General features: G+C 46.1%; 1 protein-coding gene across 1 annotated transcript in view; it reads right to left on the minus strand.

Moving 5' to 3' along the window:
• Window positions 1-14,374, minus strand: part of LOC126252653 (uncharacterized) — a 915,736-nt gene that overhangs the window by 445,073 nt on the left and 456,289 nt on the right. Inside the window, exon 5 of the mRNA XM_049953555.1 lies at window positions 146-176. Coding sequence (XP_049809512.1) covers window positions 146-176 — 31 coding nt within the window. The remainder of the gene's footprint in view (window positions 1-145; window positions 177-14,374) is intronic.

A 14,374-nucleotide genomic window follows, 5' to 3' on the forward strand; every position in this document is an offset into this window, starting at 1 on the left:
GATATTTGTAGTACAGAAAGCACAAATACTGGTATATATTTACGTACAGCACGTTAAAGTAGCGTCAAATGAACGTACAAATTATTCTAAATGATAGAGTTCCTTTAGGACCGCATATTAAATATAAATTTCTCTCAAAACTTACAGAGTTGATCTGGTCACGTAGCATCGGCCATCTGCAACACAATATAAAATACGAAGTTCAGTTATCAGATAACAGACGTATGATAGCAAGAACGTACTAAATGTTAGAGACAACTTTATAAATAAAATACACATCTACTTTCTAAAATTTGACATATTGCCGAAACTGAAGCATGTGCCCCTTTAAAAGTTTATATAATTTATTGCGTCAAAGATCGCTTAAAAATTACAATGTTCACACTACTGGATCCAACATTTGATTGGCATATTCAGATGTGTGATGAGCTAACGCCTACGTCAACACACATGACAATTCCACTTAATCATTCATTTATCAAGAAGCCTTATAAAATATTTCGATCTATATTAAAAGAATATCTATTTTTTGCTTCAATAGCCAGAAATTTAATTCGATTCGTGTTTCAATGGTCATGTTCTCATTTAATACCGGTATTCTTGCTGCATCAAATTAGAATAAAAATCGAGCTATCGTCGAAAACCCCATCAACTTCATCAGAAACAACAGATTGTCGGCAAGTTGACAGATATTGTGTCTATGTGTAAGATCACTGATCTCCACCTAAAATGGACGATGAAAGTGTGTATGCTGGCCACAGAACCTCACACTTCGTTTCTTGCCTAACTGCAACATAGTTGTCACGAAGCAAAAGAAAATACTTTCTGACTCGGAGCCCACATCAGCGGATTACATCCAGATTTCTGGAGAAGAACAAAATAAACTGATTCGAAACCAGTGTAATGAAAAAGCGACAGTTGTGCTAATTCGTTTTAAAAGTCGACTGTGATCCGCACACTGACATACTGACCATAAATTTGGTTTTATTTCATTTGTGCTTTACTCATACTTCCCGTTATCGTGTAAAATAACGTCATGAGGTCCAACAGAAATCGGTAATTCACGCACTATACTTGCCAAATGTTTAAGTAAATGCAATTCGTAAAATCAGATGCCATAAGCAATCAATGTCTCCTTAACAAAGCTGGAACCGTTTGTCAAGAAATGCCACTACGGTTGTTAAAAGACTCAATAAGCAAGTACTCATTGACTATAAACTGATATTAAAATTTGTAACGTAACATTTTTACAAACTTGGTATCTGAAGTGCCTTTCAGCATTTATGTTGCCACTCAGTGTAATACAGACAGGTACTTAAAATGCAACACGGTATTTCTCTCAACAAGACATGAAATATCGCGTTTCCAGAAAGATTATCAGCACTTCTGGTGCTACAAGTGGTCTCCTTTGCGACAGGCATCGTACAACCATTAAGGCTTTCGCGACGGATCCGCTATATGTACCGTTCTGGGTGCACTTGTTGCGTTAATTTACTGTTCTGTCGCAAACTCGGATATTCGTGAAGAATTATCGCGACAGCTGCAACCCAGAACAATTTATACATCTACAAGGTAACAGATAATGGATTTCACGTTTAAGCTGGCTATTTCCTGCACGATTACACAGCGAAGATGTAAAGCACTCTAAATGTTACTGGAGTACCAGTTGTTCTATTCCATTCTCGGGAAAAAAAAACCTCAAGTGAAATCGTAATATCTATAGTTTATTTGAAAGAACGGCTCATTCTACACTCCTGGAAATTGAAATAAGAACACCGTGAATTCATTGTCCCAGGAAGGGGAAACTTTATTGACACATTCCTGGGGTCAGATACATCACATGATCACACTGACAGAACCACAGGCACATAGACACAGGCAACAGAGCATGCACAATGTCGGCACTAGTACAGTGTATATCCACCTTTCGCAGCAATGCAGGCTGCTATTCTCCCATGGAGACGATCGTAGAGATGCTGGATGTAGTCCTGTGGAACGGCTTGCCATGCCATTTCCACCTGGCGCCTCAGCTGGACCAGCGTTCGTGCTGGACGTGCAGACCGCGTGAGACGACGCTTCATCCAGTCCCAAACATGCTCAATGGGGGACAGATCCGGAGATCTTGCTGGCCAGGGTAGTTGACTTACACCTTCTAGAGCACGTTGGGTGGCACGGGATACATGCGGACGTGCATTGTCCTGTTGGAACAGCAAGTTCCCTTGCCGGTCTAGGAATGGTAGAACGATGGGTTCGATGATGGTTTGGATGTACCGTGCACTATTCAGTGTCCCCTCGACGATCACCAGTGGTGTACGGCCAGTGTAGGAGATCGCTCCCCACACCATGATGCCGGGTGTTGGCCCTGTGTGCCTCGGTCGTATGCAGTCCTGATTGTGGCGCTCACCTGCACGGCGCCAAACACGCATACGACCATCATTGGCACCAAGGCAGAAGCGACTCTCATCGCTGAAGACGACACGTCTCCATTCGTCCCTCCATTCACGCCTGTCGCGACACCACTGGAGGCGGGCTGCACGATGTTGGGGCGTGAGCGGAAGACGGCCTAACGGTGTGCGGGACCGTAGCCCAGCTTCATGGAGACGGTTGCGAATGGTCCTCGCCGATACCCCAGGAGCAACAGTGTCCCTAATTTGCTGGGAAGTGGCGGTGCGGTCCCCTACGGCACTGCGTAGGATCCTACGGTCTTGGCGTGCATCCGTGCGTCGCTGCGGTCCGGTCCCAGGTCGACGGGCACGTGCACCTTCCGCCGACCACTGGCGACAACATCGGTGTACTGTGGAGACCTCGCGCCCCACGTGTTGAGCAATTCGGCGGTACGTCCACCCGGCCTCCCGCATGCCCACTATACGCCCTCGCTCAGTCAACTGCACATACGGTTCACGTCCACGCTGTCGCGGCATGCTACCAGTGTTAAAGACGGCGATGGAGCTCCGTATGCCACGGCAAACTGGCTGACACTGACGGTGGCGGTGCACAAATGCTGCACAGCTAGCGCCATTCGACGGCCAACACCGCGGTTCCTGGTGTGTCCGCTGTGCCGTGCGTGTGATCATTGCTTGTACAGCCCTCTCGCAGTGTCCGGAGCAAGTATGGTGGGTCTGACACACCGGTGTCAATGTGTTCTTTTTTCCATTTCCAGGAGTGTAGTTATGTGGGCTTCTTCAAACGATGTATTGCAGTCGTATGCAGACCTGATTGTTCCCTGCTTCAGACAGTGTTATAGTCAATGACATAATTTTTATAAACATAAAAGAGTAAATGATTATTATCAGCCGGCCGGAGTGGCCGTGCGGTTCTGGGCGCTACAGTCTGGAGCCGAGCGACCGCTACGGTCGCAGGTTCGAATCCTGCCTCGGGCATGGATGTGTGTGATGTCCTTAGGTTAGTTAGGTTTAATTAGTTCTAAGTTCTAGGCGACTGATGACCTCAGAAGTTAAGTCGCATAGTGCTCAGAGCCATTTGAACCATTTTTTGATTATTATCAGTTACCGACCGATCGAAATATTGTGCCTAACTGCAACATGGGAGATCAATACAGATGGCAGGAATCAGTAGGCGCGCTGCAGTTGTAGGAGGTCTGTTCAAAAAATTCAAAAAATTTCGCGCCAATGGTGCTTTGGAGCGAAATGTAGTTGGCATACCTGCACAGGCCTGTTAATGTGTAACTGCCGGAAGTTTCATTGTTGTACATCAGTTAGTTACTGTTCACTGCTGTGTTGAGTAGACCATTGTGCCGCACAGTTTGCGAATTTCGAGATGGCAGAGTTAAGACGAGCAACAGGTCTGCATTCAATTTTGCGTGAAACTCCAGAAAACCTTTAGAGACGCCAAATGATGCAGGAAGCCTACGGTGATGAGTGCTTAAGCCGTACTCGGTGTTACGAATGGTTCATACTGTTTAACCCTTTGTTGCCTGACGGTACTTAAAAGTACCAGTAAGTTTTGACTCTCATTATTTTCTCGTCGTGCAGTTTCGTGATCTGAGAGCCTGTCGGTACGTAACAGTAACTCTGCTCTACTGTTTCACAGATGTTACTGTGCAATACATAGACCTCTCTGGCGGTCAGAGCTTGAAATTGTTTTTCACGCGCTGCTGTGAAAACAGAAGATTGTATGTGCTTGTTTCCATGGTGTTGCCTGAATTTGTGCGCAATTTATTGAAACTTCCGTTGAGTTTTCCATTGTACGTACTTACCTTCTTTGTTTTTTTATAATAGTTTGAAGCATTACGTTACAAGTGAATGAGATAAAGTGGAAAATATAAGGCGGACTTATTAGTACCGTCAGGTTGTGCGAACACTTTATTGTAGCAACAATGCGTTACCTCTCACAAGTTGTTCTGTCCACTTTTTCTCAAACAGAAATCCGTAAATACATTTGCCTGTGGAACAATTAGAATAAACAGGAAAGGCTTGCCAGGGAATTAACCTAAAGAAAAATGTCTAAATCAAATCACAGAGAGTCATCTTTAGACCTAACAGTATTGCAATGGAAGGAAAATAAAGTAGTGTATTGTGCGTCAAACTTCCATGTCACTGAACAGAGCGTAGTGACAAGAAAACAGAAAGATGGAACTAGTATGACTATACCATGTCCAGTTATTGTATGTGATTACAATAAAAACATGGGTGGTGTGGATCATGCAGACAGATTACGTTCAACTTATGGTCTTGACAAGCGATCAAAGAAATGGTGGCACCGTCTCTTCTGGGGAGCAATACAAATTGCTTTTGTCAATGCTTACGTCATTTTCAGTGATATACATGGGGCACTGCCACTGCTGGAATTCAGGCGTGCTGTGGCACTAATGAATGAACAGCAAGTGCCAAATCTCAAAAAGAGAAACTCTGGTAAAGATGAAATAACTCTTCCAAAGAGAAGGAAGGATAACTTTTCTGTTCCGAAGGATGTACGTCTTGGCAACTGAGGAAACCATTTTGTAGTGTTCAGTTGTAAAAGAGGACGATGCAAATGTGTGCGAAAAATAAAATTCAGTCGAGACCACATTCACAATGTAGTACATGTAAAGTGTATTTGTGCTGCAATGAGAAAAAGAACTGTTTCCTACAATTTCATGAGGTATCACTAAATATGTGATATGTATATACTGTCAAAAATGTATAGCTAAGTTACTATGTATTGTGAAGTTGCTCTAGAATAAATTTATGCGAAATTTAAAAAAAAATATTTAGAAATATCATATTTCTGTTAATTAATTTTCTAATGTAAAAGAATTTAATATTTATGTGGAATAAAGTACAGGTTATAAAAATTGGAGCACTTTTTTTCCCCTGCTGTGATTCTGTCCATGGAATCTGACGGTACTTCTGAGTACCAGGAGAGAAAAAAGGTGTGAAAAATAAAATAAAATTTTACAAAAAATCCTACCGTCATTTGAGGCCACAATAGCATAAATTCTGCAAAGAAAATGTTAAAAAGTAAATTTTTTCTTATATCAGGAAACAAAGGGTTAAAAATGGCCGGACGGATGCTAAAGGTGACCCTCGCTGAGGACGTCTACCCACAACGCTCCTGTCCAGAACGTCAACACATCTGTGAGTGCCAGTCGAAGACCGACGTTCCGAGAGATTACAGAAGAGCGTAGCATTTCAGTTGAATCACGTGGTGAAGGAAATGTGACGAGACAATTCACGGCTCTTGCATCACGATAACGCAATCACACCTTCATCCCCGTTGATGCGTGATTACTGCACAAAAAAAACGAAATCACTCTGCTGCCGCATCCTCCTTACTCTCCGGACCCGATCCCTGCGGACTTTCCGGAAGTGGAAACGACATTTGGAGCGGTGTTTCAATTGTGGAGGAGAGTATTTAGAAGGATACCACGCACAGTAAGTAAAAGGTAAGGGAGGAAAAATTCTGTGGACACGGTTCCGGAATTTTTTGAGCAGAGAGACCAGACGTCTCCATCCAGCTAGTACAGAGCTCACTGTCTGCGATGCCGGCGGAATAATTTCTCGCCGTGAGAAACTACACTCCTGGAAATTGAAATAAGAACACCGTGAATTCATTGTCTCAGGAAGGGGAAACTTTATTGACACATTCCTGGGGTCAGATACATCACATGATCACACTGACAGAACCACAGGCACATAGACACAGGCAACAGAGCATGCACAATGTCGGCACTAGTACAGTGTATATCCACCTTTCGCAGCAATGCAGGCTGCTATTCTCCCATGGAGACGATCGTAGAGATGCTGGATGTAGTCCTGTGGAACGGCTTGCCATGCCATTTCCACCTGGCGCCTCAGTTGGACCAGCGTTCGTGCTGGACGTGCAGACCGCGTGAGACGACGCTTCATCCAGTCCCAAACATGCTCAATGGGGGACAGATCCGGAGATCTTGCTGGCCAGGGTAGTTGACGTACACCTTCTAGAGCACGTTGGGTGGCACGGGATACATGCGGACGTGCATTGTCCTGTTGGAACAGCAAGTTCCCTTGCCGGTCTAGGAATGGTAGAACGATGGGTTCGATGACGGTTTGGATGTACCGTGCACTATTCAGTGTCCCCTCGACGATCACCAGTGGTGTACGGCCAGTGTAGGAGATCGCTCCCCACACCATGATGCCGGGTGTTGGCCCTGTGTGCCTCGGTCGTATGCAGTCCTGATTGTGGCGCTCACCTGCACGGCGCCAAACACGCATACGACCATCATTGGCACCAAGGCAGAAGCGACTCTCATCGCTGAAGACGACACGTCTCCATTCGTCCCTCCATTCACGCCTGTCGCGACACCACTGGAGGCGGGCTGCACGATGTTGGGGCGTGAGCGGAAGACGGCCTAACGGTGTGCGGGACCGTAGCCCAGCTTCATGGAGACGGTTGCGAATGGTCCTCGCCGATACCCCAGGAGCAACAGTGTCCCTAATTTGCTGGCAAGTGGCGGTGCGGTCCCCTACGGCACTGCGTAGGATCCTACGGTCTTGGCGTGCATCCGTGCGTCGCTGCGGTCCGGTCCCAGGTCGACGGGCACGTGCACCTTCCGCCGACCACTGGCGACAACATCGATGTACTGTGGAGACCTCACGCCCCACGTGTTGAGCAATTCGGCGGTACGTCCACCCGGCCTCCCGCATGCCCACTATACGCCCTCGCTCGAAGTCCGTCAACTGCACATACGGTTCACGTCCACGCTGTCGCGGCATGCTACCAGTGTTAAAGACTGCGATGGAGCTCCGTATGCCACGGCAAACTGGCTGACACTGACGGCGGCGGTGCACAAATGCTGCGCAGCTAGCGCCATTCGACGGCCAACACCGCGGTTCCTGGTGTGTCCGCTGTGCCGTGCGTGTGATCATTGCTTGTACAGCCCCCTCGCAGTGTCCGGAGCAAGTATGGTGGGTCTGACACACCGGTGTCAATGTGTTCTTTTTTCCATTTCCAGGAGTGTATATCCCCATATGTCATCATCAGAATTTCATTATTTTTCATCCTGGATTCCATTTATGGAAATGTTTTAGAATGTGTAGTGACAGAAATACGTGTTGCACCAAAGCAACATGCCAGTATTTCTAAGCTGTCGCATTCGGGAGGACGACGGTTCAATCCCGCGTCCGGCCAACTTTATTTAGGTTTTCCGTGATTTCCTTAAATCGCTCCAGGCAAATGCCGGGATGGTTCCTTTGAAAGGGCACGGACGACTTCCTTCCCTGTCCTTCCCTAATCCGATGAGACCGATGACCTCGCAGTTTGGTCTCTTCGCCCTCTCACGCGCGAGAGACAAAAAATGGCTTTCATGTAAAACTATATTTGGACAGTGTGAGGTTGCTGTTCTCACAGATCGTCATACGAGGGTTGTTTTTTAAGTAAGGGCCGTTTTTATTTTTAAAAAAACATACAAATACTTTTGTAAAAAACTTTTATTTTCTGATTCTACACACTTTTACCTATTTTTCTACATAGTTGCCTTGTTTATTTAAGCACTTGTCATACCGTACAACTAAGTTTTTAATTCCCTCTTCAAAGAATTCGGCCGCCTGCTCCGACAGACAAGAGTTCACGGCCGCTTTCACTTCATCGTCGTCATTGAAGCGCTGCCCACCAAGATGGTGTTTCAGGTACCGGAAAAGGTGAAGATCGCTAGGAGCAAGGAGGGGCTGTATGGTGCACGGTCCAAAACTTCCCAACTAAAAGAATCAATCAAATCCCGAGTCTTTTGAGAGGTGTGAGGCCTAGCGTTATCGTGCAGGACCAAAACTCCTTTTGTCAGCATGCCGCACCTTTTGTTTTGAATTGCTCTGCGGAGCTTCTTTAGAGTTGCACAGTAGGCATCTGAGTTGATTGTCGTTCCTCGTGGCATAGTCCACTAGCAAAACACCGCGCCGGTCCCAGCACACAGTTGCCATAATCTTGCGCTTTGACAGCGTCTGTTTGGCTTTGACCTTGACGGGTGAGGTTGTGTGTCGCCATTCCATCGATTGTCGCTCGCTTTCGGGAGTGACATGGGATACCCATGTTTCATCTCCAGTGACAATTTGACTCAACATGTCATCCCCTTCTTCCTCGTAACGAATCAAAAAGTGCAATGAAGTGGCAAATCTCTTCCCTTTGTGGTCCTCTGTGAGGAGTCTGGGTACCCACCGAGAACACAGTTTCTTAAAGTTTAGATTTTCAGACACAATTTAGTACAAAACCGATCTCGAAACTTGTGGAAATTCCAAAGAAAGAGTGGAAATTGTGAATCTTCTGTCCTCACGAATCTTTGTTTCGACTGCAGCCACCAAATCATCAGTGATCACAGAGGGCCGGCCTGAGCGTTCTTCGTCACGGACGTTTTGACGGCCATTTTTAAACTCTCTAACCCATTGACGCACTTTACCTTCACTCATTGCATTCGAGCCATAAACTTCTGTTAACTGACGATGAATTTCTGCAGGTGATAGGCTTCTCGCGGTCAAACCACGTATCACTGACCGTATCTCACACGCGGCGGGCGATTCAATAATCGTAAACATTATAAAGTAGCACAGCGATGCGTACACGTCAGCTACACAGCTGCAACTTGCATCAGTGTGAACGGGAAGGATGCCGGCAAGTGGCGCGGTGACTTGTTGCGGCGTCCGCGCGAACTACGGGACTATACGCGCGAACGGCCCTTACTTAAAAAACAACCCTCGTAGTACGAAGTTTTCATACGAGCCTAGCGAGCAGTAGTGTCGGTGAGCTGCGACGATATGTGAAAGTGCATCTCTGCCAAGAGAAAGGGTAGTTTTGCCCAGTGTGTGCCGCCACTGGTAGCAACAGCTGGTCGACAGAGGAAATGGCGAACGGTCGTAATAACCGACTGTACGGATCATAACGTGAATCTGATTTGAAGTGATTAGTCTGCGGATAAGAAAGTTTTCTGAAGCAGTAGTCGGTAATGAAATGGTTCAATGTTTAATTATATTGCTGATAAGACAACTCAGTTAGAGGCAAGTTTGATTACAATGGAGAAGCGTAACAGTGAGTGTTATATGCAGTAAGAATAACATCAGCTGTCACGGTCCGTGCGGCTAAACCCGTCGGAGGTTCGAGTCCTCCCTCGGGCACGGTCTGTGCGTGTTCTCCATAGCTTAAGTTAGTTTAAGTTAGATTAAGTAGTGTGTAGGCTTAGGGACCGATAACCTCAACAGTTTGGTCCCATAAGACCTTACCACAAATTTCCAAAACATCTGCTGTATTCACTGCTTTTATTCATATTCAACCAGCTTCATTGTTACAATGTGGCTTCTTCTGGCCCGTCTGTGACCCTGGGTGGTCACGTTGATATCTAGAATCACCACCACACTTTGTAGCGGTTTAGCGAACGCCAATGTTCTTGGACTTTCTACAGAACGTTTGGTGGAAATTACCTTTATGACTGTGGACACCCACTGCAACAGGGTGAAGTGGTGCAATGTAACAACGAAACCGTTTGAACACGAATAAAACAAGTAAATACCTATAAAGATGTTATTCTTACTGCACATAACATTAATAATATCCGCTGTTGTCCTTAGAGACAGAAGCACGGAGGAGAATACAAATATGTGGTTATCGTCAGTCAACAGCCTCGTCTAAGTTAAATTTATTTTCCCGACCCGTACCGCATTGCTCATGAGGACAGGACAGAAAGTCCTCAGAGACGGCAAAAAATGGGCGTTCAACGCACTACTCTGTGTGGACACTTCACTACTGCAACGACTACATTGGCTCTTTCATCTGACCAGCTGCTGCTGCTGCTGTGCTCTTCAGTCCTGAGACTGGTTTGATGCAGCTCTCCATGCTACTCTATCCTGTGCAAGCTTCTTCATCTCCCAGTACCTACTGCAACCTACATCCTTCTGAATCTGCTTAGTGTATTCATCTCTTGCTCTCCCTCTACGATTTTTACCCTCCACGCTGCCCTCCAATGCTAAATTTATGATCCCTTGATGCCTCAAAACATGTCCTACCAACCGATCCCTTCTTCTAGTCAAGTTGTGCCACAAACTTCTCTTCTCCCCAATCCTATTCAATACCTCCTCATTAGTTACGTGATCTACCCACCTTATCTTCAGCATTCTTCTGTAGCACCACATTTCGAAAGCTTCTATTCTCTTCTTGTCCAAACTGGTTATCGTCCATGTTTCACTTCCATACATGGCTACACTCCATACAAATACTTTCAGAAAATACTTCCTGACACTTAAATCTATACTCGATGTTACCAAATTTCTCCCGGGTTCCCGGGTTCGATTCCCGGCGGGGTCAGGGATTTTCTCTGCCTCGTGATGACTGGGTGTTGTGTGATGTCCTTAGGTTAGTTAGGTTTAAGTAGTTCTAAGTTCTAGGGGACTGATGACCATAGATGTTAAGTCCCATAGTGCTCAGAGCCATTTGAACCATTTTTTGAACCAAATTTCTCTTCTTCAGAAACGCTTTCCTTGCCATTGCCAGTCTACATTTTATATCCTCTCTACTTCGACCATCATCAGTTATTTTACTCCCTAAATAGCAAAACTCCTTTACTACTTTAAGTGTCTCATTTCCTAATCTAATTCCCTCAGCATCACCCGATTTAATTTGACTACATTCCATTATCCTCGTTTTGCTTTTGTCGATGTTCATCTTATATCCTCCTTTCAAGACACTGTCCATTCCGTTCAACTGCTCTTCCAAGTCCTTTGCTGTCTCTGACAGAATTACAATGTCATCGGCGAACCTCAAAGTTTTTACTTCTTCTCCATGAATTTTAATACCTACTCCGAATTTTTCTTTTGTTTCCTTTACTGCTTGCTCAATATACAGATTGAAAAAAAAATGACCAGCTACCGGTCATTTTTGACACTGATCTCGACGGTGTGGAGCCACCTAACAGACGTCGACGAAGGTTAACTCTCTCGCTGTTATCCCAGATCCCGATGCCGTCGGCGCAGACGAGACGTTGCGGCAGATAGCAGCAGAAACACTAGATGCTGCCTCTCCCAGGGAGCACAAAAGCCCAATGACAGATCGTGCAACCTCCCCTCCTGAGATAATACAGGTCATCACCGAGAAAAATAGAATTTTCCGTGTATGACAAATTACGCGATATCCTGCTACCCGCCTGCATCTACAGGGTGTTACAAAAAGGTACGGCCAAACTTTCAGGAAACATTCCTCACACACAAAGAAAGAAAATATGTTATGTGGACATGTGTCCGGAAACGCTTACTTTCCATGTTAGAGCTCATTTTCTTACTTCTCTTCGAATCACATTAATCATGGAATGGAAACACACAGCAACAGAACGTACCAGCGTGACTTCAAACACTTTGTTACAGGAAATGTTCAAAATGTCCTCTCCGTTAGCGAGGATACATGCATCCACCCTCCGTCGCATGGAATCCCTGATGCAGCCCTGGAGAATGGCGTACTGTAGCAGAGCCGTCCACAATACGAGCACGAAGAGTCTACATTTGGTACCGGGGTTGCGTAGACGAGAGCTTTCAAATGCCCCCGTAAATGAAAGTCAAGAGGGTTGAGGTCAGGAGAGCGTGGACGCCACGGAATTGGTCCGCCTCTACCAATCCGTCGCTCACCGAATCTGTTGTTGAGAAGCGTACGAACACTTCGACTGAAATGTGCAGGAGCTCCATCGTGCATGAACCACATGTTCTGTCGTACTTGTAAAGGCACATGCTCTAGCAGCACAGGTAGAGTGTCCCGTATGAAATCATGATAACGTGCTCCATTGAGCGTAGGTGGAAGAACATGGGGCCCAATCGAGACATCACCAACAATGCCTGCCGAAACGGTCACCGAAAATCTGTGTTGATGACGTGATTGCACAATTGCGTGCGGATTCTCGTCAGCCCACACATGTTGATTGTGAAAATTTACAATTTGATCATCAGAATCGAGGACGTACAGTACACACTGACGAAACTAAAATGAGCTCTAACATGGAAATTAAGCGTTTCCGGACACATGTCCACATAACATCTTTTCTTTATTTGTGTGTGAGGAATGTTTCCTGAAAGTTTGGCCGTACCTTTTTGTAACACCCTGTATTTCGACTACGGTGGCGTTGGAAGGCCACCGGAATCAAGACTGGGCAGGCAAGGTAGCCGTGTTCCGTCCTGAAGATGGCTCCGCCTAGAGTATCACAAAACCGCTACTGAGCAAAGGGCAACCCATTTGAGAGTCGGCGAAGCGGTTTTCTGTGAACCTGACACCAAGGCCTGTGTCTTGGCCGATAGTTTTGCAGCCACATTTCAGGCCAATAGGGGCAACATAGACGAACAACACACACAAACGGTACGACAAAGGTTGCCCGTCTTCCTTGCGAACGACGCAGGAGATGCTATCACACCCATCACTGAGGAGGAAGCAAGCGTCCAACTTCATGCCAGGAAGACCGGTGGCTGCGGTCAAGTGGAGGCTCTTACGCTCAAACAACTCCCCCCTGAAACGCCCCGGTTTATTACAGACGTGTTTAACCATGACCTGAGGACTGGCTATTACCCCTCTGCGTGGAAACGACTTGGTTGCTATCCTGAAAGAAGGAAAAGACTCGAGGCTTCCGCAAAACTAACGACCGATAAGTCTACTGCTGTTCTGTCCAAGGTATTTCAGGGAGCACATGGGCAGAGAGGTACCAATACCGCCAGAGCAATTCGGTTTCCGGCGCGACCACAGCACGCAACACCGGCTACTGCGTGTTATTGAGGACGCAATGGGAGCCATGGAGCATCGGGAATGCCCAACGGCGGTACTCCTTGACGTCTCCAATGCCTCTCTGACTGCATGTGGCATGAGGGCCTCCTCTGAAAACTCTTTGTACTGAGGGTTCTGATACTACACATCATCAAACTCATCGCGTTCTACCTGCGCGAAAGGACTTTCCATCTTCGTGTCGATGACGGCACGTCAACCGCGAGGCCTATACGCGCGGGAGGCCTGTAGTGCTCTCATCGGCCGCCTGTTGTACTCCCTGTATACTGCGGACGTACCACGGTCAGACATGGTATCTCTTGCTCTCTACATGAATGACACCGCACTCTACGCGCGCTTCCGAACTGATGCCGTTCGTCGCCACCTGCAGACGGCATGTGACGTCTTAGGAGCCTGGGCCACGAAATGGCGTCTTCAGTTTAATGCTACGAAAAGCCAGTTCGTCCTAATCATGTGACGTAGGGTGCCCTTCAGCCGCTATGAATCATGGGAGGCCCCTCGCACGGCTAAATACCTCGGGGTAACCCTTGATAAGCACGTTACATGGACGCCGCACACACGAGAGGTGTGGAGGAAGCAGACCCCGCTTAATGGGAGACGGAAGGCAAGTGGGCTTCAAAAATTCGATTTTTAGATTTTAGCATATCTGAAATTCCTGGTCTTTCCTGCGTGAAACAGTTTGTGTTTTATTAAAATACGACAATTTTTTCGTGAGATATGATGGTTTTCCTGACGCATGGTCTTTGTCCGAATGATCCTGACACTTGGTGCAAGTACAGGAGAAGTGCCAGATATGACCACAAACATTCTTTACCTGCATCAGTAATGAATGAAATTAAACCCATATTTAAGACCTTTGTAAAGATACCTTGTTGAAGAAATGTCTTCTTGGGAAAACCAAAAATTTAAATGAATGTGTGAATCCTGTCATTTGGAACCGGATATCGAAAACTGTATTTGTTCAGCTTACAATCTTCAAATTTGCTGTTTATGATGCTATTTTATGCTTCAATGATGGTGTAATTAGAAAACTGGATGTCTTGGAATTACTGGGCATGAAAACTAGTGGAAATACTGCAAAATCCTTCGTGCAAATAGATAAAGAGAGAATTCACAAAGCAGATATTGCTAATTTAAAATGCACAAAAGAAGCCAGACAGAACAGAAG

This window comes from Schistocerca nitens, chromosome 4 (genome assembly GCF_023898315.1).
Source record: "Schistocerca nitens isolate TAMUIC-IGC-003100 chromosome 4, iqSchNite1.1, whole genome shotgun sequence".
NCBI classification, from domain to species: domain Eukaryota; kingdom Metazoa; phylum Arthropoda; class Insecta; order Orthoptera; family Acrididae; genus Schistocerca; species Schistocerca nitens.